Source organism: Syngnathoides biaculeatus, chromosome 11 (genome assembly GCF_019802595.1).
Source record: "Syngnathoides biaculeatus isolate LvHL_M chromosome 11, ASM1980259v1, whole genome shotgun sequence".
NCBI classification, from domain to species: domain Eukaryota; kingdom Metazoa; phylum Chordata; class Actinopteri; order Syngnathiformes; family Syngnathidae; genus Syngnathoides; species Syngnathoides biaculeatus.
The window spans coordinates 14168086-14194567 of record NC_084650.1 but is presented as its reverse complement, the minus strand read 5'-3'; the positions used below and the strand labels follow the sequence as shown (position 1 = coordinate 14194567).

Below are 26482 nucleotides of genomic sequence, written 5' to 3'. Positions count from 1 at the left end.
TGCGGAGTATGTTACTAAAGCGTCCAGGGTTTTATTTCTTTAAGATGAAAAGAAATCCTCATGAATAACAAGAGGAGACTGCGGGCAGCAAGTCGATGGGGCACTACGACGAAGTGGAGACTGCGGAGTGTATCAGAGACAACCCGAGGACGGTCGTCTCGCAATAAAGACATCGACGTCACTCCTTTAAAATATAGTCCTCATTTTATTAACAGAGGCCAAATAAAACTTAGCACATTTTATTTACAAAGGGAAGGCAATAAATATCTTAATAATATTCATAAAATTATTTCTTGCTTACATTTAAAAAAAAAACAAAAAAAGATCATAAATGTGTGTCACGTTCGTTAGTAAGGTTGCCAGTAGACAGGTCGGGTACACATTAGTGGAGAGGGGAAGAAGAGGAGGACGCCGGAAAGTCACTAAAGGAGCGTCCCGGTAGAAAACACGAGAAGAAGAGTTCACTGATGACTCGGGTGTGGGATAGAAACCGGGAGGTAGAGGAAGTCTTCATCACTGACAAAAAAAAAAAAAGTCTAGTCGCGCATCTGCAATGAAGGCGGAAGACATGGAATCGGGTTTAAAAAAAAAAAAAATGAATAGAATGCTGCGTGAAATGCGTTCAGAGCGACGCAGTCATTCCAGCGGCGCCGTCGTCGTCCCGTCTCCGTGGCGTCCTCTTCCAGTGGAAACTATGGCGTCCTCGTCACGGCGGGGGCAAAACAAACAAGATTCCAATAAATCCCGCTCGGCTGATTTTTAGGGCGTTGCGTCACCTCCCGGCTCGACAAGTCAAGCGAAGACGGCGTCCCGAAAAGCTTCTGTGGGTTATCCGTGCGTATAAATAAGACGGCGGGATCGCGTCGAGTAGAAAAATAAAAATTTGTTCTGTCGGGACGAGATTGTCCGCGGAGCGTCCGCCCTCCTGAGTGCTGCCGATCAATCCGTCCCGTCCATCGAACCGCCCGTCGATCAATCAGTTCCTCTTGGCTTTTATCCGGCGGGCTCGCCGCGTGCGCTTGGTGACGGGGGTGAAGCGGAACTCCGCCTGCAGGCCCTCGCGGCCCTTGGGGTTCCGCTTCATGAAGTGGACCTCCTGCTGGCGCTGGGTGGTCCGCGAGCCCCTCTTGGGCTGCCCCTTGCGGTTGAAGCCCAGGTACCAGCCTTTGTACTTGGCCGACACCAGCGCTGTGTAGTTGTTCTCCAGAAACTCCTCCACGAACACGCACTCCTGCTTCCTGCCGTTGGGCTGGCAGAAACAACGACAACAAAAATCAAATTATCGAAAGAGAATAAAGATGTTCTGCTCGTCATGATAATCTTAATAGCAAAATAATGGCTATAGCATTCAGCGTTTTGGAATAGCAAGTGTGTCCGGGCTCTCCCTTAGAGAACGGGTGAGAACCTCGGTCATCAGGGAGGGGCTCAGTGTCGAGCCGCTGCGCCTAGATGAGGTGGCTGGGGTATCTGATTCAAACACTTCCCGGAGGCATCCCTGGTGAGGTGTTCCGGGCACGTCCCACCGGAAAGAGACCCCGAGGACGACCCGGGACCCGCTGGAGAGACTACGTCTCTCGGCCGGATTGGGAACGCCTCGGGATCCCTCCGGAAGAGCTGGAAGAAGTGGCTGGGGAAAGGGAAGTCTGGGTATCCCTGCTGAAGCTACTTCCCCCGCGACCCGACCCGGAAAAACGGCAGATAATGGATGGAAGTCAATATTTCCTTCTCTAAGCTAAGACAACTCTTTATCCGGTAGGAGACTATGGGCTGCAAGGATGTGGGGTACTGCAGCAAACTGGAGTCTGCGGAGTCTAGTACTGCTGTGTCCGAAGTTGGCCAATGCAACGTGGGCCTGCATTTATTTTGTATTTATCCAAAAGGAGACTAAGGGCAGTAAGAAAATGGAGCACTACAAACAAACAACAAAGAGCACACAAGGTTCTCTTGTATTCTTGGTCAGGAGCTTTTGATCGAAAAGGTTATCTTATCCACAAGGAGACTAAGGGCAGTGACAAAACAGAACGATTTAGCCAAATCGAGAACAAGAGAAATACTTTTTTACTTTTAACTGCCGTTGTTGTTAAAATAATACACACATTATCCATCTTTCATTTTGGTAATCAAACAGTTTTGGACAATTCATGAGAAATACACTCTCCTCGCATCATCCCGCTTTTCTTCTCTCCATTCCCAGTGGGCCGCTACTGTCTTTTCCCACACAAAGTCCACCCCCCCAACCCGCGAGACCACCTGGCGCGAAGCAGGTGACATAATTGCATTCCTCCTAAGTGACCATTAGCCGTGCGGGTGCACCGCGGCTAATTGAGCGATCCGGTTACGTAACGGAGGACCGGCCCAGAGTTATCAAAGGGGTTTTGTTTTGAGGCGGGGGGCGGGGGCAGGAGAGGAGCGCCAGAGGCGGGAAAGCCGATCCCACTCGGCCGGGATTAAGCGCCCGCCCCTGGGAAGCGTCCCTTTCGGAGTTGCCGGAGGAAAAAAAGAAACTCACCCTTCCGACGATTTTGCCTTTTTCGTTCATGCAGATGTAATGTTCGCTCTCCTTTCCTTTTATCCGGATGTGGCTGCCGAAGGTTTCCGTCTCCACGACGAGAAGAGCTGGAAAAGAACCGGGCAAGAACATGTTAGGGCCGCGCCGGAGTCGAATGGTTTTGCAAAAATGTGGCAAGACTTTACAACGATGGCGCTCGGCTTGAGGCGTCGATGTAGATGTTGTGAAGAAGCGTGTGTGTACATTTTGCAATAATCTTCGTCGAACTCAGATTGAGCTCAGCAAGGAAATGGAACCCTTCACCCGAGTGGATAATGAGGCACAAACGAAGAAGAACGAGGCTCTGTTCTGTTCTGTTCTCTGGGCGGAGATAAATTGCATCTGAAAGGAGACTACGGACAGCAAGAAAACAGTGGAGAACGAGACACGCTGACAAACAGCAGAGGAGAACGAAGGTCTCCTGTATTTACTTGCCAGTGAGAAGGAGGGATTGATCTGAAAGGAGAATATGGGCAGCAAGAAACTGCACCACTGGATAACAAAGAAACTGAAGCATGCTTAACAAGCAATAATGTAGGAGAAACTATTTACTGGTATTGTATTTACTTCCTGCTAAGGAGAAAAATGTTATCCAGAGGGAGACTAAGGGCAACCAGAATGCGGAGGTATTCAGCCACCCGAAGAAGAAGAGATTAAAAAGACAACAACGAGAGGCAACAAGGGTATCCAAAAATTAGATTTTTGTTCAGGAGACAAATGTTACCCAGAAGGAGACTAAGGGCAGCAAGAAAGTAAAGTGCTTCAGCCAACTGAAGAACACAAGATTGAAAAAACAACGAGGGGCAACAAGGGTCTCCGAAAATTAGATTTTTGGTAAGGAGACAAATGATATCCAGAAGGAGACTAAGGGTACTGAAAAACCAGGTTGCTATATTCAAGTGAATTACTAGACACACTTAAGGAAAAACAAAGTAGGACAACAAAAATCTCCTGTATCTAGTTGTTGGAAAGGAGTCAAATTTTATCAAGAAGGAGACTAAGGGCAGCAAGAAAGTCGAGTGCTTCAGCCAACTGAAGAACAAGAGATTAAAAAAAACAACAACGGGGGGGCAACAAGGGTTTCCAAAATTAGATTTTTCTTAAGGAGACAAATGTTACCCAGAAGGAGACTAAGGGAACTGAAAAAACAGGTTGCTGTATCCAAGTGACTAACTACACAACAAAGTAGGACAACAAAAATCTCCTGTATCTAGTTGTTGGAAAGGAGGAGGAGACTAAGGGCAGCAAGAAAGTCGAGTGCTTCAGCCAACTGAAGAACAAGAGATTGAAAAAAAAAACAACGAGGGGCAACAAGGGTCTCCAAAATTGGATTTTTGTTCAGGAGACAAATGTTACCCAGAAGGAGACTAAGGGAACTGAAAAAAAAAAAAAAAACAGGTTGGTGTATCAAAGTGAATCACTAGACACGCTAAACAAACAACAAAGTAGGAGAACATCTCCTGTATCTAATTGTTGGAAAGGAGCCCATTTTTTTTTTAAATCAAAAAGGAGACTAAGGGCAACAAGACAGTAGAGCGCTTTAGTCAACTGAAGAAAAAAAGACACTAAAAAATAATGTTTCAATCCAATGAGGCTCTCCTGTATTGATGTCTTAGCAAGGAGACAATTGACCCCTCCGTACAGGGCACTTAGCCACGCCTCCTGAAGTGACGTCACGCCACGTGCGCTGACGTAAGACAAGCAATTGGTAAAAATGGCAAATACAATACAATACATTCTGAACTGAGACGGACGCCATGCTTCTGATTTCATTCAATCGTTCACACGTAGCAATGTTACGCTAGCGAAGAACGTCTCATTCATTTATGCGAGACGTGTATTGAAAATCAAATATAGGGCATGTCTTCGTGCACACACAGTCTGGTTAAGCTTCGGCCGCGAGCCGGCAAGAAAGCGACACGTTTGTGCAGTCCGATCGTCGCTAAATATCGCTCAACAAACAACAAGTGTGTCAATCGTTCACACGTAGCAGTTTTATGCTAGCGGAGAACGTCTCATTCATTTATACGAGACGTGTATTGAAAATCAAATTATAGGACATACCTGCGTGCCAACATATCTGTTGCAGTTGATATTAGATGGATTTAGTTGATGATGCGGTCTTCCACAAAGTTTGATCCATCGAAGGCATTTTTCGCACTGGGTTTTCGGTTTTGGAAAGGGTACGAATCGAACTCCGCCAACTAGCCTTTCAGGATACCTGTCGTCACTATTACAAAGTCCGTGACTACACTTCTTAACCATATCTATTGTTAAAGAACCCAAATACGCGATAAAACGCTAACAAAACCTATACTGGACCACTCAATGTCGTCTGAGAAAATGGCGGGAGCAAAAACGGGGCTTTGGTCTATGCAGATCTCTGGCCTCTGATTGGTCAGTGACGCGGATTGCGCAATATCCACGCAGGGGTCAATTGTTATCCGGAAGGAGACTAAGGGCAGCAAGAAAGAAGAATGCTTCAGTCAAGTGATGAAAAAAGACACTAAAAAAACAAAAGGAGTAAACACAATGAGGCTCCCGTGCATTTATATCTTCACGAGGGGACAATTGTTATCCGCAAGGAGACGAAGGGCAGCGCGAAAATGGACTCGTGCAGTCAAGTGCAGAACGAGACATGCTTGTCTTTTTTTTTTTTTTTTTTGTTGGTGGTAAATCACTTCGGGCTTAAAGGGGAGGACGCACGCTCACAACCAAGCGCGGATTTAAGATGACACAGCAGAAACGCTCTCCGTCGGACGCATCAGGGTCGTGGGGGGGGGGGGGGGGAGCTTTTATTTTTTTGGGACCCCCACACCCCGCCCGAGACCACTTCCAATGCCCCCCCCCCCAACTCATTCCCTCTCTATACATCCCCGACGTTAACCCTCGCGACGTGGCCCTTTTGTCTACGGCGGGGGCCCTCCAAGCGGGGCCGCCAAACATTTGCGCAGTGGTTATGTGTGTCCCCCCCCCCCCCCCCGACCCCCCCACCCCCACCCCCTTTGCCGGATTAGGTTTCAAGTCTGCCTTTAGTCTGTGCTCACTCAATCAAAAAGTTAAGATGATCCATTTGTTTAACACACAGGGCGTCCATTGAGAAAAGAATAGGCCCCGGGGACGGGATCGGCCCCCCCGCCGCCACCCCACCCCGCCCCGTTATCCTGAGACTACGTGGGGGGGGGGGGGGGGAGACGACAAGCGGGAGGAATAAATGAGCCTTAAGCCTCTGGAAGTTTAGATTGCTGTGTTTTTATCCCGTCTGAATTCTTGAGGGCGCTGCGTCTCAAACTGCCCCCCCCCCTCCCCATTTCCAAGAAAATTATTTCATATTCATGGAATCATTTCAAAAAGTGCAAAGCCAGACAAATGAATTCATGATTTCACCCTACTTTAGTCTTAGTTGATTAAAACAAATGTGATATGATAATGATAACATCGCTGAAATCTCACATCGCTGCATCAATACATCAATTTATTTTTTTTTGGGGGGGGTGTATAGTATAAATATTAATATTTATCTATTATTATTTTTAATTTTAATTTATTATTCTTATCTATTATTTATCCATTTGTGAGAATATAGATGATTTCCAGACTAAAAGGCAGAATAAACAAAAGAATAAAATTGTATTCTTGAAAATCACTTATCATTATTATTATATTATATTTTATATATATTAGAATTTGAATTAGATATCATATTATAATTTTATTGTGGAAAATTACTATATCTCACATAAAATAATAAAAATAGGAATATTTTAAATTAGATTAAATACTTTATTTATTTGTTTTTTTTTAACACTTTTAATCAATAAAAGCACTCTGAATTTGTGTTGTGTATGAAATCCACTATACAAATAAATTTGCTTCGGTTTATATTTGCATAACATGATATATTTTTTTTCATTTCTTTAGATTATTACATGAATAAAAGCATTTTTTGTTACAGAATTCATATTCTTTTAATGAATGATATTTTTCCAGAAATAAAAGATGCAAAACTAAAAATGAGAATAAAATTGTATTCTTGAAAATCACTTAATATCACAATTTCACTTAGATATCATATTATAATTTTGGCGTGAAAAATTACTATATCTCATAAAATAATAAAAATAGGAATATCTTAAATTCAATGTTTCATTTATTTGTTTTTTAACGCTTTTAATCAATAAAAGCACGCTGAATTTGTGTTGTGTAGGAAATCCACAAACAAATAAATTTGCTTCGGTTTATATTTGCATAACATGATATATTTTTTTATTTCTTTGGATTATTACATGAATAAAAGCATCTTTTTCCCAACAGAGTACATTTTTTATTACAGAATTTATATTCTTTTAATGAATGATCCTTTTCCAGAATAAAAGATGTGAAACTAAAAATGAGAATAAAATTGTATTCTTGAAAATCACTTAATATCAAAATTTCACTTAGATATCATATTATAATTTTAGCCTGAAAAATTACTATATTTCATAAAATAATAAAAATACAAATATCTTAAATTAAAATTAAATAAGTGTTTCTAATCAATAAAAGTGTACTGAATTTCTGTTGCGTATGAAATGCACTATACAAATACATTTGCTTCAGTTTATATTTGCATAACATTATATTTTGTTTTTATTTCTTTGCATTATTACATTAATAAAATCCCATTTTTTTCTAACAAAGTCCATATTTTTGTGACAGTATTTATATTCTTTTCATGAAGGATACTTTTCCAGAATTAAAAGATGCAAATAAAGTTGTATTTTTCACAAAATGTGATTTTCTTTCCTGGTCAAACGTTCACATGTTACGTTTAGAAATTTCTCGTAAGATTTTTATGTTTTTATTTCAACTGTTTATCTTGACAAACTATTTCTTTGCCCCCACGTAACATTTTGCCTTTCCTCTCCTTCTCTTCTGTTGTTCAGAAACAAAAGAAGAGTCGAAGTGAAGCTCGGGCCAAACTTAACGGGATGGCCGTGCGCCGACTTGCGCTAATTACGCGTAATCTGGCGACGAATCAACGGCGTCATGGCAAGCGGCATTAGCGGGACAAAAGGGGGGCATGCTGTGCTTTTATTGACGTTGCGTTTAAAAAAAAAAAAAAAAAAAAAAATCAAATCAAACAAATGAGAGCACTCCCGAGTCACCAACTGACGCTACGGCAGTTACAAGCTACACTTAAGAATTGGAATAAATCTGACAGGAGACTGCGGGCGACCAAAAAAAACTGCATTGCTAATGCTAACAAACAACTGCCGATGGAGGAGGATGACGGTTTTCCTGTATTGTTCTTGGCAAGTCGGCAAATCTTATCTCACAGGAGACTAAGGGCAGCAAGTGTATGATGTATTGTATACCGGTCGCTCACATTTGTGTGGTCAGTCATGCCCGCAGATATACAGTGAAGAAAATAACTATTTGCCTCCCTCTCTCAAAGACCTGTTAGTCCGCCTTTAAAGGTCCACCTCCGCTCCGTGTATTATCCTGAATCGGATGCACCGGTGTGAGGTCGTTAGCTGCATACAAGACACCTGTCCACCCCGGACAATCGGTAAGACTCAAACTTGTAACGTGGCCAAGACCAAAGAGCTGTCCAAAGACACCAGAGACAAAATTGTACAACTCGACATGGCTGGAAAGGGTGACGGAGAAATTGCCAAGCAGCTTGGTAGAAAAAAGGTCCACTCCAAGAAGCTAAACATGACGGTTTAAGCTCAATCGGAGTGGATCCCCATTCAAGATATCACCTCGTGGGGTTCTGAAGGATCCTGAGAAAGGTGAGGAATCAGCCCAGGACTACACGACAGGACTTGGTCAGTGACCTGAAAAGAGCTGGGACCACCGTTTCCAAGGTGACTGTTGCTAATACACTAAGACGTCATGGTTTGAAATCATGCATGGCACGGAAGGTTCCCCTGCAAAACCAGCACATGTCAAGGCCAGTCTTAAGTTTGCCAAAAACCATTTGGATGATACAGAGGAGTCATGGGAGAGAGTTTTGTGGTCAGATGAGACCAAAATGGAACTTTTTGGTCATAATCCCACGAACCGTGTTTGGAGGAAGACGAATGAAGAGTTCCATCCCAAGAACACCGTCCCTACTGTGAAGCATGGGTGGTACCATCATGCTTTGGGGGTGTTTTTCTGCACATGGGACAGGACGACTGCACTGTATTCAGGAGAGGATGACGGCGGCCATGTGTTGTGAGATTTTGGAGAACAACCTCGTTCCCTGGCTGGGTCTTTCAACACGACAATGACCCGAAGCACACAGCCAGGAAAACCAAGGAGTGGCTCCGTAAGAGGCACATCAAGGTTCTGGCGTGGACTAGCCAGTCTCCAGACCCAAACCCAATAGAAAATCTTTGAAGGGAGCTGAAACGTCGTGTTTCTCAGCGACGGCCCAGAAACTTGTCTGATCTCGATAAGATCTGTGTGGAGGAGTGGGCCAAAATCCCTCCTGCAGTGTTAGGGGTTAACCGGGGGTTCAAATACTTATTTGCAGCTGTATCGCAAAAATAAATCGTTAAAAAAATCATGCATTGTCATCTCTGGGTTTTTCTTTTTAGATTATGTCTCTCACAGTGGACATGCACCTACGATAAAAATTTCCGACCCCTCCATGATTTCTACGAGGGAGAACTTGAAAAATAGCAGGGTGTTCAAATACTTATTTTCTTCACCGTATGTGTTCTAAATTATCAGGCAAATTGTGTACAAATTGCCACTTACTCAAATTGGACTCCATTAAGACCGCTATCTTGAAAGAAAAGGACTGGAAATGATAATAAATGTTAGCGTAGCGTAGCCGCATGAGCGATGCGACGCCGGGCCGCGGGCGTCTTTTGACCCCAACTGTCAAAAAAACCCCCGCCGCATGTTCCAGATTGCGGCTTTTATCTCCCTAAAAGCCCCGACGCCGCGACCCAGAAGACGGACTACCGCCCGAGAAGCGCGGCCTCCTAAAAATAACAAATGCGCTAATTTGCGATAAGAACCGCGCGGAATATGTCTTCTTGGCGACCGAAGGGCGGCGTAAGTGCGGGGTCTGCAGGTGCCAGGTACTGCAGCTGGGGCGCCGGGCAGGGAGGGGGGGGGGAAGAGGAGGGGGGGGTGGGACTGGCGACTGGCAAGGAAACTTGTAGGAAAAGGGGAAAAAAACAGGATCTGCTTCCACTCAAGATCCAACAAGCAGAGAGGAAACATATTTTGAACGTGGCAATTTCCCACTTGTTGTTAGCCGCTAATTTAGCATCCAGGGAAAAATATTTCCTCTGCAGGGTTGCGCCTGATTACGACTCGGGCGGTCCAGTTCCGCCCCTGTGCAGTAGGTGGCGGTGATGATGTGCATGACGCGGGTAATCTCATTTTCTGGAATATAATTGGCACCCAGGTGAAAATAGAACGGAACCTCGTTGCTATTCGAGCGTCACGCCACTCCGCCCCCCCAGGCCACGACCCCCATCGCTGACGCCGACTGTAGACCCGGGGAAACCTCATTTGGCTCGGGGTAGAAACTCGACGGAACGCGAGAGACGCGAGGGACGCCACCTCCAGAACGGGAGAGTCTGGGAGGGGAACCGACCGGCGTCTGTGGTAAACCAAAGGCTGAACTCCGGGACTCGGCAGACAGTCGCAAATCTTTCCGACAAAACACTTTACGAGGTTGGCAAGAGAGGTTAAAATAAAACCCGAGTGTAACTGAATTCTTCTTCTTTTCCTTTCGGCTTGTCCCGATTAGGGGTCGCCACAGACACAAGTTCAAGTTCCGCTTCCTGTTGTCTCTAATCCGTCCATGCTGGCCGGCCTCGCCGCTGCTTTATAAACTTTTTCCTTCATCCGACCGGAGACTCTTCTGTCACATAGAACACCAGACACCTTCCGCCAACTGTTCCCCCCCGCTTGGACCCGTTTCTTCACTTCCTTACCACACTCACCATTGTTGACCCCAAGTATTTGAAGTCGTGCACCCTCGCCATCTCTTCTCCATGGAGCTTCACTCTTCCTCCTCCGCCCCTCTCATTCACGCACAGATACTCTGTTTTACTTCGGGTAATTGTTCCTCCGCCTGTTCCCCGCTTTCACCGCAGATCACAATATCATCTCCGCACATCATGATCCAAGGGGAATCCAGTCCAACCTCATCTATCAGCCTATCCATTACTACCGCAAACAGGAAGGGGCTCAGCGCGGATCCCTGATGCAGTCCCACCTCCACCTTAAATTCTTCCGACACACCTACGTCAAATCTCAGCGCTGTTCTGCTGCCCTCATACATGTCCCGTACAATTCTAACATATTCCTCCGCCAGACCGGACTTGCGCATGCAGTACCACAGCTCCTCTCTTGGTACTCTTGTCGTGGTCTTTCTCGAGGTCTACGAAGACACAATGTAGCTCCTTCTGACCTTCTCTGTAGTTTTCCAGGAGCATCCTCAAGGCAAATAGCTAATAACGATTGTAACTGAATATTGTCAGTATTTCCGTACCTCACCACAAATATGACCTCATAAAAGGGAAGTCTACTTATTAATAAAAATGTAACGCGGGGTGAGATGCGCAGGAGTTCTCCCATACCATACTTGCCCCCATCATCTCCATTGGCGTTGACCTTCTTCCCGAGGATCTGCACGTGCTTGCCCGTGGTCCTGCTGTACAGCTGGTAGATGCGGACCTGCTTGCGGCTCAGGTCGTCCGGGTTCCGCGTGTGGTTCTCGATGTAGAAGCGGAAGTCGGCGGAGTTCTGCTGCGACTCCTGAACGCCGAGACGGGGAAAAAAAACTCATAAAGAAGTGCGCTGAAGAAGTTTGGCAAAAAAAAAAAAAAAAAAAAACCTAGACAAAATCTGGAGGAACAAGTGCAGACTTATGTTGATTTACTTGGATTTCCACCACTAGCAATTAAACACCTGAAGCGGTACTATCAGTACTACTACTAGTACAACTTAAAGGAATACTCTTTCCAAAATGATGGGAATTGGAGCATAGATTAAAAGTTAGTGGATGAAACATCCGCACTGACAATCACACCTAGGTGCAATTTAGAGTCGTGTCATGTCATTATCCAAGCCGCTTATCCTCACAAGGGTTGTGGGAAAGCTGGCGCCTATCCCAGCTAGCTTCTGTTGAAGGGAGGACTATACCCTGAACTGGTTGCCAGCCAATCGCAGGGCACATAGAGCCAGACAGCAGTCGCACTCACACCTATGGACAATTTAGAGTCGTGTCATAATCCAAGCCGCTTATCCTCACAAGGGTTGCGGGAAGGCTGGAGCCTATCCCAGCTAGCTTCGGGCAAATGGTGGACTCCACCCGGAACTGGTTGCCAGCCAATCTCAGGGCATAATACCCTAGGGACAATTTAGAGTCATGTTATAATCCAAGCCGCTTATCCTCACAAGGGTTGCGGGAGCCTATCCCAGCTGTCAACGGGCAGGAGGCGGGGTACACCCTGAACTGGTCGCCAGCCAATCGCAGGGCACATCGAGACAAACAGTCGCAGTCACAATCACACCTATGGGCAATTTAGAGTCATGCCATGTCATTGTCCAAACCGCTTATCCTCACAAGGGTTGCGGGGGAAGCTGGAGCACTCACAATCACACCTACGGGCAATTTAGAGTCTCCAGTGCATAATAACGTAGCTGGCGTAGAGGCGACGCTGTCTGTTGGGAATTTTACACGTCGGTTGCGACTGTGTGGACGAAGTCGACCGGACAGTTTTCTGAACGTCGTTATCGGAGTCGTAAACGAACTTTGTCATTTCTCTCTCCGCCCGGCAACTATTTCGGTGCCTTTGCGTGAAAGCACCCAAAACCAAACGACGACGGAAGCCGCCGTACGTGCAAGCCAAAGGTGGGCATCCTAAAAGTCAAGATCCAGAAGCTGTGTTTCATATTTCAAGGTTGGGTGGGAGGTGGCCGGGGGGGGGTCACTTGGCATCACCAAAGCAAACATGTCACGGTGAGTCCCCCCGCCAGCCCCCCTTCACATCCCAAGTTGACAAGTTGATCCCTGAAACGCCGAAACAAGCAAACTGGACGGGATCCGCCAGGTGCAGATCCAACTCGGTGCCGTCTCGACAAATCCCAAAAACGCTGCTTCGGGTTGGTGCTAAAGGGCAGCTTCACCGCAGCCTCTTTCAAACAGAGACCCACAAATTCAGGGGGGTCCCCCGTGAACTTCAACTGAGAGTAGACACGGTCATCAAGAAAAAATACATAATCATGATTATTAAATTAAAGTGAGCAAGTTGGTCCGGCACGGTGGATCAGCTAGTAAAGCATTGGCCTCACAGTTCTGAGGACCTGGGTTCGATCCTGGCCCTCCCTGTGTGGAGTTTGCGTGGGTCTTGTCCGGGCAGTCCGGTTTCCTACCACATCCCAAAAACATACAACATTAATTGGACACTCTAAATTGTCCATAGGTGTGATTGTGAGTGCGATTGGTTGTTTGTCTCTATGTGACCTGCGATTGGCTGGCAACCAGTCCAGGGTCTATCCCACCTTCTGCCCGTCGACAGCTGGGATACGCTCCAGCTTTCCCGCAACCCTTATGAGGACAAGCGGCTTGGATAATGACATGACTTTAAATTGTCCATAGGTGTGATCGTGAGTGCCGCCGTTTACCTCTATGTGCCCTGCGATTGGCTGGCAACCAGTTCAGGGTGTACCCCACCTCCTGCCCGTCGACAACTGGCATACGTCCATCTTTCCCGCAACCCTTGTGAGGACAAGCGGCTTGGATAATGACATGACTCTAAATTGCCCCTAGGTGTGATTATGAGTGCAGCCGTTTGTCTCTATGTGCCCTGCGATTGGCTGGCAACCAGTTCAGGGTGTACCCCATCGCCTGCCCAATAACAGCTGGGATAGGCTCCAGCACTCCCACGACCCTTGTGAGGACAAGCGGCTTGGATAATGAATGACATGACTGTAAATTGCCCATAGGTGTGACTGTTTGTCTCTATGTGTCGTGCGATTTTCTGGCAACCAGTTCAGAGTGTACCCCACCTCCTGCCCGTTGACAGCTGGGATAGGCTCCAGCTCTCCCTGCCACCCTAGTGAGGATAAGCGGCAAAAAAATGGATGGATGGACTTCAATTTAGACTCAAGTGTCGCTTTATCTTGGGGGAGAAAAAAATTGCAACTTTATGCAATTTCCGGTAGGCCCACAATTGGTCGCCGACCAATCGCAGGGCCCATTTCATTTTTCTGCGAATTATTATGTGGATCCCCATTCTCAGGCTCCGTGTCCACTTTTTGAGAAATCCACGAATGAAGCATATTAAAAATATCAAAGAGTCTCTCGCGAGCAACGACAAAGATCAGCATCATCTCTCGTCGCCCCTCTTAACGTGGAGATTAAAGGTTAAACAAAAACAAAACCAAAACGCAGCCTGCTGAGGGATTTATCGGCCATCTGGCCGCCGCCAAACAAACACCAAGCTGTGTTTTGCCGCAAAGTTGCACTTCTTGTCACGGGAAACGCAAAAAGCGCACAACGCGCTCCAGCGGCGGCGCTTTTCATCGGGCCGCCGTCGCCCTCCCCGCCTTCCTCGCCCTTCAAAGACGACCCGTAAGCCGACACCCCGGCGACTTCAAAAGGTGGAAGTGACGCGAACGCTTTGACGCCGGCGGCTGCCCCGCCAAAAATATAAAAAAAAAAAAAAAAAAAAAAGAATCATTTTCAGTGAGTCCTCCGGTGTCTCCGTGGCAACCTGCGGGCGACGCTGCAAGCGAGGCGGTCACGAGACGGTAACGCGAAAACGCTTGCGACGGCTCAGCTTTATCATTTACGGTATGACAATTTGACATTTTGTTACAGATTTTCACAAAAATCACGGAAGTTCTTACTCATGATTTGCCTTCGCGGGCCGCATAAAATCATGCGGCGGGCCGGGTCCGGCCCCGGGGCCTTGTGTTTGACACCTGTGCAATACAGCTAGCTTGTCGTTTTGTTCGTTATTCGAAAAAATGTTCAACATTTGGACAAGCGCATTCAAAGGTTTTGGAAATGAAGTTCACCCGGAAAAAGGTTTTGGGTTCGTCCTGAAAGTTCACCCCAAAAGCCCAAACAAATAATAATAATAATAGTAATAACAACAATAAGAAATAATCGATCGACTGAAAAATGCCGACGAGAACTTGCTCCCTTTGAGGCTCGGCCGCTTTTTTTCGGGGGGTTTCTGAAAAGTGACGCTTTCGGAGATGCGAGTTATTCCGTCGTGCGTAAATATGGATCGACCGGCCATTCAAGAAATGTGAAATCAAACAATCAAAATAATTTATTCAATTATCATTTGGAGGGGTTCACATCAATTAAAACCAAAAACACGCAGCCTGCCGATGTGCAACGTTTTCGCTGAAGTTTTGTCGGCAAACGAGAGGCTCTTTTTTTAATTGAAAGGGGAACGAAAATCAACTGGATTTTTGCGGGAATAAATGATGTATTTTAAGACGATATCGCCAGGCCGTACGGCCAAACGAATGGTCGGAATTTTGCCGCGTCGTGAGCTCACAACATGCCGCCCCGACAACTTCTTTGACTTGCTGGCTAGGCCGGAAGAAGATCTGCCATTTTCAAGTAACGGCAACGTGACCATCAAAAGCCGAGAGGTACGAGCGCAGAATACAGTTAGACAACGGCACCTATTTGAACATGTCGGTGTAACAATGTCACTATGCTAACTTGGTTTATCTATCCGTTTTCTTTCGCAGCTTATCCTCACGAGGGTGGCAGGGAGTGCCGGAGCTTATCCCAGCTGTAAACGGGCAGGAGGCGGGGCACACCCTGAACTGGTCGCCAGCCAATCGCAGGGCAATTTAGAGAGCATGTTTTTGGGATGTGGGAGGAAATCGGAGTGCCCGGAGAAAACCCACGCAGGCACGGGGAGAGCATGCAAACTCCGCACAGGCGGGTCCGGGATCGAACCCGGGTCCTCAGAACTGTGAGGCCAACGCTTTACCAGCTGCTCCACCAACTCAGGTTATATGCTGAATATTTATTACCATGAGACTCAAACTTCCAAAGAGTGCCAGAAAAAAAAAAAAAAAAAAAACACAACCCCAGAACATCAGAACTGCAAGGCGGACACGCTAACCACTAGTCCACCTCGCCACGCGTTACGGTAAATACGGGGTTCCACGTTAAACCGCGACGCTTCTCGGCATGTTTTGCTTGAGCGTCACAGGTCGTAACTCGGTGTGGGAGAAGCCCACCAGGGTGGGGAAAGGGGGGTCCGGGTGGGGGGGGGGGTCAAATAAAAGGGTTGTCATACAGTGGTCCGAGCGAGTCAATTAGGTGCGCAGACGCCTGCTAGTGCTTACGGTTCAAAGTAAGACGCCGCTCGTAAAAAAAAAAAAAAAAAAAAAAAAAACAAGCAACCCCCCCCTCCAAAAAAAAAAAAAAAAAGAAAAGCATTTGTTCAAAGAGGGGCTGTTAACCCCGCAGTTTGGAGGACCTGTAAAAACACAAAAGTTGTGCTGCTAATTGAAGTGCACGTCCAAGCCAGGGCACACTCGCGCGCCTTCAACTGCGACTTCTGCTCGGGTCCGTCCCATTAGAACGCAGCCAACATCATCATCATAATCGTCATTATTATTATTAATAAGATTATGATCACGCAGGGCCACAGTTACGGACGACGGGGGCGACGAAATGAGGCTCGCGGGCTGTTTTGTGGCCCAACCTCCTTTTTTTAAACAGACCAGCAAATGGTTGGAGTTTCACCTTCTGCTGTGTTTCGTTTGTTGTATCATATTTAAAAAAAAAAAAAAATTTAATAAAATAAAATTATAGTGCGGTGTGACCCACTGCGTGTTTCGTCACATAATTAATATTGCTATTAAATTAACCCCTCCCAAAAAACATTTAAAAGAAAACAAAATACGGGCAATTTTACATACTTTTGACATATTTAAACTTGAAAAAACAAAAATGTAATACTAGTATAAAAAAAATCACATATTTATATATAAGTACATATATATATATATATATGTTTTTTTTCCAAGTGCAAAATGTTTTTTTGCTTTGAAACTTTTGACATTTTAAATTTTAAACTTTCCAAAAGGGGTCAATGTGACCCACTGCATGTTTTGTCAACAAAATTAGATAGATAGATAGATAGATAGATAGATAGATAGATAGATAGATAGATAGATAGATAGATAGATAGATAGATAGATAGATAGATAGATAGATAGATAGATTATTGTATATGTACTTAAAAGCAAGAACCAAAAAAATAGAGCATATAACTATTTTAATATGAGCACAAACAATTAAATGAACAGCAAATTTGTTGTTTTACATTTTTAAAAATCATTAAATATTTGAACTTTCAAAGGACACCACTGTGGCCTGCTGTATTTTGAGTCATAAAATTGGCATAAATTCAATTATATTAATAAATCACAAAACCAACAGACGGGGTCCCTCACGGTTTACATTTTTGGAAAATTTACAAAAATATCATTCAAAGCAGAACAACACAGGGGCTTGTTTTACATTTTAAAAATGCTTTTCGTTTTCTCCTGTTGAGTCCTAAAATCAATATTGATCTTTTTCCAATATATTGAGATTTGCTCAATTGCAAAATCGTGGCAGTCTCAGTACAATTTTAAAAATGAATTGCCAGGAATTGTGACCCATCTGCGTTTGTTGCCTTTCGATATATTTTCGACCGCACAATCACTGCTTTTGGCATCATTTGAAATATCATTGCTGGAGATCATTGAAATTATGGATATTATGGAGTTTTCTTCCAGTGGATCGAGGATGGTCTGGAAAAATATGGCTCGAAATTGTGACGCAGCACACATTTTTTTTTTGTTCCTTCCAAAATATTACAATTGCTGTAACACGACACTGTTGGTATTATTCTCAACAATGTTGTGCTGTATATTGATATTTATACTGATACTAGATAGATAGATAGATATTTTAATTAATTATTATTTTAATATGAGCACATACAATTAAAAGAACAACAAATTTGGTGTTTTATATATCTATATATTGATATTTCTACTGCATAGGAGTATCTTTGTACCACTTTTGGCAAAATATTATACCGTATTATGGAATTTAAAAAATTGCACGCCTACATAAAAAGACCAGTGCGCCAATAAAAATAATATTAATTACTTCCGTGCTACTTTAGCTTGGGCTGATAAAAAGCTGTGATATAATTATAATGTATAAAAAATGTGATTTTATTGTTGCATCCCAGTTACAATAACGTGCTGATTTTTTCCCCCTGTAAAATACGCCAACTTTTAAATTCCTGTGATTTTTTTTTTTTTTAAGGTTGCATTAGGTAGTTATGTTTAATTGCCGTTTGAGGGGGTCCTTGATAAAATAAACAAACAAACAAATAAAATCCTGGACCCCAACAGCTACGTAGTACCTCTCAAAGTGTACTTGGAGCGGGACCACCCGTGATACACGAGAATACACTTGAGTGCATTTGTCACGCGCAATTTCATCGAGGGGAGGTATACAATCCTTTTGCATTGAAACTTTTTTTTTTGTTTACAAAAAAAATCACGTTTGATATTATATTATATATATATGTTATATTTTCACATTTGACCGCGACGTCAACTTTTGTTTTAGTGCAGTACGGCGCACTTTTTAACTACCGTTCAGTTGTATTTAACTTGGAATGCATCAACATTTGTTCGTTTTGACCTCCAAAATTGATTGCATTTTTTAATTTTGCTTTTATATGCAATATGTTTGAATTAAGTCATGATTTCAGTCCAACTTAGGGGTCTTTTTTGTTTTGGCGTTTGGATTATTGGTTATGAATTCAAGGTGCACGCACGTACCTGCAGTTGAAAATAGAGGACCAGGAAGTGTAAACACCTGAGAGGGGGAAAACACAGAAAAAGAAGTTGAATACATTTTTTTTTTTTTTTTTTTGCACATGAACGCGATTTAGCGACTTCTGTTGGAAAGAATGCAAATTGATTTTTTGTTTTTTTAAGGTTCGAGCTCGGAGGGTGTGTGCACTTACACGTAAAAGAACCTGGAAGGTAGCGGCGACATCTTGACACCTGCTTCCGCTCGGCCGACAGAGGAAAGAAGGCGGGGGCGGGCGGAGTGGGGGGGCACCACCGGCTCCACCACCACCGCCGCCGCCGCCACCTTCCTTGGAGCGCCTCCGAGGCCCCCCGCCCCGCTCTCCCCCCACCTCCGTGCGCCTTTTACGCACACGGCTCCGGCGAAGAGGCGCTGCTCGAGTCCGGCGGTGCGAACCCGCTCGACGAAGGCAACATGAGGCGCTTCCTTGTCGACGAGTTATCCAGATTATTAATAATTTCAAAGACAGGGAGAGAGACAGAGGGGAGGGGGGTGGGGGCGGGAAATCCAAGTTTCCAAATATCCTCTCCGAGAAGTTAAAAAAAAAAAAAAAAAATCACAAGTTCCCAAAGTGTACCTGGAAAAGTGCAGTTCTACACTTTGCGCGGGCCATTTAAAAAAAAAAAAAACAAAAACAAAAAAAAAACTCTCAAGTGCTGTTTGGGGAGAAAAATAAGTCCTTCCACTTGAAAGGCAATAATAATAATAATGAAGAAGAAATCCAAAGGAACGGAAGCGGCTGTCAGCGGGGTGAGCAGCTCGTCTGCGGCTGCACGTTGGCCCACTGCGGGGCTTTTTGCTCGCTGGTGGGTGGAAACATGTCAGCGGTTTGCACCTGATAGGGCGATCCCAGGGACCATCAGCATGCGCGGGCTTCCCCTCGCGCACGACGGGCCCCCACCCCACCCCACCCCACCCCTCTCCTCTCTGGGTCGGTCACTCCCCCCCCCCCCCGTCCCCAACAGCAATGGAAGGATTTCATTTAAATTGCACATTTTTTTTTTTCCACGCTGCAGTTATTTACCGCATTGCACGCAGTAAAAAGACTTTCAAGCGATTATACAGTAATTAACTGCAGTTCCCGCTGCATTGTGGGATTTTCATTGACGTCACAAAGACTTTCGTTCACAACATTTTATAGTGATGTTAATTACTGTAAATCAAAAAAAAAAAAAAAAAAATTGGCCCCAAAATAAAATAACTGTGTATCAATTTCAAATTTCACTACAACAGGATTTTACGCGGACAAAATCAGTAACGTGCTCCCCGCACATTTTGACTTTTACACAATAGGCGGCACGGTGGATCAAACAAAAAAAAAAAAAATCAATTGAATTGAACAGAAGAGAAAAACTTCAACCGCGGGTGTAAAAATAAAACAACAGATGTGTTTGCACAAGTGTGCACACCCTGATAACTGGGGATCTGGCTGGCTGGGTTTTACAATGAAATCCTAACATTGAAATTCATGTTAAATGCAAATTGGCCTTAACCAGGCATTGTGGATAAGAATGAAAGTGCTGGCCTCACAGTTCTGAGGTCCCTGGTTCAATACCGGACCCGCCTGTGTGGAGTTTGCATGTTCTCTCTGTGCCTGCGTGGCTTTTCTCCTGGCACTCCAGTTTCCGCCCACATCCCAAAAACATGCAACATTAATTAGACACTCTAAATTGCCCCTAGGTGTGATCATGACTGCGGTTGTTTGTCTCGATGTGCCCTGCGATTGGCTGGCAACCAGTTCAGGGCGTAACCCGCCTCCTGCCCATTGACAGCTGCAATAGGCTCCAGCAGTCCCCACGACCCTTGCGAGGATAAGCGGCTAAGAAAATGGATGGGTGGATGGAGAACACAATGAAATATTATACTAACCATAACATAACACATTAGCTGAAGCGTCAAATGTTAAGCTAAGTTTGAACGCAGCAGGTTTGAGAGGCCGGCGCGGTCCCCAGCCTGCATTGCGCCGTGCAATCTTGAACTGTGACTGTAATAAGGACGTAAATCGTACGCAAAACGTACATTTAGCAAATATGTTCTTCGTATGTAATTGTAACTTGAAATTGTAATCATTTATTTGCATTTCCTGTATTGCACTTCCGCCAACCGGGATGCTCTTTTCACATTTTTTTGCATTTTAATAGGAAATATGTCCACGCGCATTTCTTAAATATCGTATTTCCTCATCGCGAGAGCTACGCGTCCAGGCGTTCCCATTAGCTCTACTTTTCCGTTTGCCAACATCATCGCTTTGTCACACGGTCGCGCTCGGCTGACAGAACCCGACCGGTCTTTGGGCTTTTTAAAGACTGTCGTCCCCTTTGTGGATTGGCGCGCACCTTCACCAGACAGCATTCAAATGCAGGCCTCTTCCTCCTCCTCCTCCTCCTCCTCGTCCTCCCCTCTTTATTTCAATAATGTGCTATAATTTATCCGACGTTTAAATGAAAGCGAGGTGTGAATGTGTTTACAAGCGCTTCAGAGCTGGCAGCGCTAAACGTGAGCCCGCAGCACATCCCCACGCTGCCATTAACAGGAGAAAAAAAAAAAAAAAAAAAAAAAAAGCAGCTTTGTGGTCGGCCTTTATTGTCCTATTAAAACTGGATCCTTGGCATTCCTGCCCTATTCATATTCAAAAATCATCCGAAATGATTGCATACATCACCGCCCGTGTGGCCGTTTCAAAGGAGCGCGCTGAGAAAGAAACCAAGGCGGCCGCGGGTCGTGAATCCCACGTTCCAAATTGAAAAACACGTTTCATAACAATTAGTGCGATTTACGTCAAGATGAACGCATACGTTCGATATAATTTATGATTGGAACCATCTGATCCCATTAAAACCGATGCTAAACGTGATGTCGGATCAAATGTTTGTCAGCGGTTCGTTTTTTTAAATTTCAAATTAAATACAAAAAATAAGTTTACATTTCCTGTATGTCTGCATGCCCTTCTGATCTAATTAATGAGTTATTCAATTAGAAATTAAATAAAAATACATGGCGACCACTTCAGGGCGCACGAAGCTAGCAGGGATAGGCCAACGGCTCTCCCTTGTGAGGATAAGCGGTTTGGACGATGAATGGGTGGATATATGGCATAATTCGGTGACCCTAAATAAGGTAAATGTTCATTACATGTTCAGTATACTGTTCACTTTGAACACCAATAAAATGTATAAAAATAACCAGATTTTATTTCTCCAATTATGAACGGTTCTGTGAATGTGCGAATAAAAATTACAAGGCCGTGTACCACCAAAGCGGTTAGGAAACACTGTTCGAAATCAGGGTAAAACCATCCATCCACCTATCCATCTATTTTCTTAGCCACTTATCCTCACGAGTGTCACGGGGAGTGCTGGAGGCGAGCCCAGCTGTCGACGGGCAGGAGGCGGGTCAGACCCTGAACTGGCTGAGGATTGGTTGCCAGCCAATTGCACTCACGATCACACCTGGGGGCAGTTTAGAGTGTCAAATTAGTGTTGCGTGTTTTTGGGATGCGGGAGGAAACCGGAGCGCCCGGAGGCAACCCACGCATGGACTGGGAGAACATGCAAACTCCATAAAGGTGGGGCCGGGATTGAACCCTCGACCTCAGAACTCTGAGGCCAAAGCATTCCAGCCTGGTTAAGGCTAACTTGCATTTAACATGAATTTCAATGTTATCATTTCATTGTAAACACAGCCAGATCCCCGTTCATGGGGGTGTGCACACTTGTGCAAACACATCTGAATTGTTTATTTTTACTTCTGCGATTGAAGTTTTCCTTTTCTTTTCAAATCAATTGATTTTGTACAGTTTACAGCTCACAATAATGGAGGAAAAGTTGATGAAATGATTTCCCTTCCTCCCACTTTTTTTTTTTATACCACAAAAACCTTTCCATTTGAACTGGGGTGTGCAGACTTTTTCTAACCACTCTGCACATGAGAAATAAACTTTTTGTGATTGTATATACTGTATGTGACTAGTGTACATTATGTGAGTCAGTTGTTTATATAGATTTAACATTTTCCAATGGGCGAAATTGGTTGGTAAATCTGAAAATATCGCTCATTTGGCGCACTGGACTTAATCTCGCCCGAGCCGATCACAATTGTGCGATATTTTTCCCAATCGGACAGTCGAAGTCGATATCAAGCGTGTCCGCATTTCCAGATAAAACGTTGTCAAATCCGGGTGGAGCGCACCAGGAGGACACTTAAGAACGGCGAGAAATGGTTCACAGTGTCTGGGAATTGCAGGAGGAGGAAGTGGGGGGGGGGCAGGCTCTCAAGATTCGGGATAAAGTTACCCCGCTGAGATTAGCCCACAAGAGAGAAGAAGAAGAAGAAAAAAAAAAAAAAAAAAAAAAGCAAGGGAAAGGTTTTGGTTTACCTGAGATGCCAACAAACAACACATTGGGTTGATTTATTTATTTTTTTTCGTTTTTAGGGATCAGTCCTTTCGTGATTTATTTTGCTGTTTTCTACTTTTATTCCCTGCATCGGGAAACAAATATTATTTTTTTTTTTAAATTTAGTTTGCCAAAATAGGGTGGTTCATTTTTTCCCCCCCGATTTAGGTGGATGACGATTCAACATAAAAAAAAAAAAAAGTTCAAGAAAATACAGAGGAAGGCTCAAGCGCAGTTAAGATCTCGATCGATTGATTTATTGAGGTGCAAAAATATGAAAAAACGGCAAGACGGAGCGAGACCTGTGCAAAAGTTTGATGCGTAATCAAAAACAAAAAAATCAAAATTAAGAAGTGTTCAGGTTGTGCAAAAGTTATTAAAGCGCAATGTTGTCTTTTGCGCTTAAGTACATTTCAGAGTCTGTACTTTTTACACTTTTACTTTACTCAAGTATATATATATATATATATGTATTATTATTATTTTAACTTTTCAGATAAGTAATCCCTCGTTGGTCGACATTTGATAGCAATTAAAACTGTTGGGCAAAGCTTCGTTCGACGAGATTTTCGATTTTTTTTTCGTGTACCAATTGTAAAATTCTTTGTTTTATACATCTATGAGTAATACTTTATTTTAATTGCAGTATGTAAGCAAGTTGTGAGTTTTCTATTTGAAAAATTGACAAATAAAATGTTATTAAATCACTTCATTTATACTCACAGTACTACTGAGGTAGGAGTACAGTGTGAAAAAAAATTCTGAACATACTTATTAAATCCTGAAAGAATAAAAAAAAAAAAGTAGTTTATTTTTCATACTGTAAATACTGTAATTTTTCAAGTGTAAAATGTGTATTTTATATATGCATGACTATATTTTACTTGTGTTTACGTATATTAACTATAAAAAAAATCTATTGTCTGGCTTACTCGTACAGGATTTACATTCTCACGCTGTACTTAAGTGGAAGTAAAAATATTTATGAGGTAAAAAATTCATAATTCAACTAATTACATACTGAGCTAAGAGTACAGTATAAAAATGTGTAAAAAAATTCTGAACACACTTATTAAATCCTGAAAGAACTAAAAAAGTAATTACTTTATTTTTTCATATTAAGCGTAAAATTTGTATTTTACATACAGTATGCATGACTATATTTTACTTATGTTTCAGTATATTAACTATAAATAAAATCTATTGTCTGGCTTACTCGTACAGGATTTACATTCTCACGCTGTACTTAAGTGGAAGTAAAAATTTTTATGGGGTAAAAAATTCATAATTCAACTAATTTAATACTGAGGTAAGAGTACAGTGTAAAAATGTCTAAAAAAATTCTGAACATACTTATTATATCCTGAATTAAAAAAAATAATTTGTTCATTTTTCATATTAAGTGTAAAAAGTGTATTTTATATTTGCATGACTATATTTTACCTGTGTTTATGGATATTAACTATAAATAAAATCTACTGACTCGCTTACTCGTACAGGATTTACATTCTCACGCTGTACTTAAGTGGAAGTAAAAATGTTTATGGATTTAAAAAGTCATAATTCAACTAACATAAGTGAGGAAGGAAATTCTATTCCTGCGGCACTTTTCACAAAGTGAGTTAAAAAAAAAAAAAAAAAACGGCGACATATCATTTGTCTAAAAACCGTCACTTCTCCATTTTTTTGTTTGCTTGGGATTTTTGAAAACGTGAAAAAAATGACCGATGGAATTACGCTACTAGTTTAGCGCTTTATAAAATACACAATTGCTGCCTTTTACAGTTAACACGGGAAACAACGACAAACAAATTTCAAATCAAATCTACAGTAATTTTCAGAAAGTAAAAGTACAGTATCAGCACTTCTACTTGAGTACAGAGTATGAGGACTTTCCCCAAACCGTGCCAACGCAAACGCTTTCCCAGCCCCGGACCGTGAACGGGCGCGTCGTCGTCGTCGGCGTTTGCACGTCGGGGTGGAAGCGGTCCGGGCCCACAAAAGGGGGGTTGGGGGGGGGGGGGGCGCGGCCGTTATATTTCGCCTCCCTTTCAAGCTTTTGAATTTGAACCTCGCCCGTGCAGCAATGCGTGTCTGTCCACGGCGACGGGGACTGTGGGAATGGCGGCGGGGACGTCTCGTCGGGGGCGTGGGGGGGGGGCGTCCGAAGGCGGGCGGGCCGGAGCGCTCGGGCGGGTTCAAAGGTGCCCCCGAGGAGGCATTTAAGGCCCGACAAAAGAACTTGGCAGATCAGTAAGTGAAGCCCAATGTAGTACATTAGTGTCAGGACCCCCTCCGCGACCCTCCCACTTTGCACTTTCATCTCTGACACGGACATATTGACTGAAAGGAAGGGAGGGGTGGCGAGGGAAGGGGCGGGGGACGTGGGGGTGCAGTCCCATTCAACTCCCCCAAGGTGAGGCGACTCGGACGAGCCACCCACAAACCTTTAAGGGAAAGCCACCGACGTGTGAAGCCCCACACGGGACGGCCCCCTTCCTCTGATCTCGCCGGAATCAGCCTCACCCCATTAGCGCAGCGCCCCCCTCCCCACATAACCCCTGCCCCGACTTCCCTTTTCACACCATCGGCCATGCGCTCCTGTGGGCTACCGAGCGGCCGGCGGCGGGGTCGCGACATTTCGAGGGTGCCAGAGAGAGGACCCAGAGGGGGGCTGCGCACCCCTCGCCGGCTACCTTGGCGACCTTTCAAGTATTACCTGAAGGAGAAATGGGTAAGGGGTGGAGGGGGGGGGGGGAACAGTGTTGCAGTAATTTGTCCCCCGTCACACATTGTTTGCATGGAGTCATTAAAGTCCATTTAGGTTTCGCCCTTGAAGGTTGTGGGGGGTGGGGGGGTGGGCGGGGGGGTGAAAGGTGAAAATTAAAAGCGTCGCTCACCAACAAATCGCCGCGGCACATGCGCAACATATTTGCATTGACTTCTGATTTTCACTTTTATTCGGGGCATCGAGTGGAAAATTACGACACTGAACCAGTCCGGCGAAATCAGCGGACCTTTCCGACGGCGCTCTTAAGCTCCGCCCCCTTAGCCGTTTTCCCACTAGCTTGCGAAACGGCGATTGAACACAACAGGTTTGAAGTGGATTCTCTATCGCGTGTTCCAGATAATATTGCCGTATGTTTTTTTGCCAAATGCGTCAGACTCGTCCAAGAGAGTTCTACAGAGAGGTCTCAACTATTTGACGCAAGGACACGTACACGGAATTAAGATTTTCGGACGGAGCGGGACGGGATGTCGGAGTTACCGCGAAACGTTGGCGATCGATGCAAAAAAAGCTTGACGCCTCACAAACTTCATATTGAAATCCGACAGGATCAAATAGTGGAATCGTACTGCGCATGTAAAGCAGGGTGAGTCATTTTTACTTGGAAAGAACAGGAGTAATACTGTAGTCTTTAGAAGTCAGCGGGTGGATTCGTTTGACTCGGCTTGTAATGGAACCCAGTGCTCTGTCTTAAACCCTTTAACCTTTTCACGTATCCCTAACCCCACTCTTCGGGATAAAACATGACACACTTCATTCAGCAGGTCAGTGATACGCTAACAAAGTGAAAGTTGTTCTCCTGCACTGATAATAATTCAATCAAACTCAGAGAAGATACTTCCCCCTCACTTACCTTCGAACATACAGCCTCGTGTTTGTTG

The 26482-nt window shown here is 44.3% G+C and overlaps 1 protein-coding gene across 2 annotated transcripts; it reads right to left on the bottom strand.

Annotated features, from left to right (window-relative positions):
- Positions 1-239: 239 nt before the first annotated feature.
- fgf24 (fibroblast growth factor 24) lies at positions 240-19304 on the bottom strand. 2 transcript variants are annotated; one of them, XM_061834707.1, is made up of 6 exons: positions 18997-19304; positions 18574-18845; positions 18386-18422; positions 11137-11305; positions 2510-2616; positions 240-1249 (listed from the first exon to the last, which is right to left on the bottom strand). In XM_061834707.1, the coding sequence occupies exons 1-6, from the start codon at positions 19030-19032 to the stop codon at positions 977-979; spliced, it is 894 nt and encodes a 297-aa protein (XP_061690691.1). In that variant the 5' UTR covers positions 19033-19304; the 3' UTR covers positions 240-976. The 2 variants fall into 2 exon arrangements, with proteins under 2 accessions (XP_061690691.1, XP_061690690.1); XM_061834706.1 differs by having other exon boundaries at positions 241-1249; positions 11128-11305.
- Positions 19305-26482: the final 7178 nt, after the last annotated feature.

Bases quoted from the DNA above. Each gene is read 5' to 3' on its own strand.
- fgf24 (XM_061834706.1), bottom strand. From the start codon at position 19,032: ATGGCCCGCGCAAAGTGTAGAACTGCACTTTTCCAG. The intron at 18,846-18,996 runs GTACACTTTGGG...CTCGTCGACAAG, and splicing joins GTAGAACTGCACTTTTCCAG to GAAGCGCCTCATGTTGCCTT. The intron at 2,617-11,127 runs GTATGGGAGAAC...GTTCTTTTCCAG, and splicing joins AGATGATGGGGGCAAGTATG to CTCTTCTCGTCGTGGAGACG.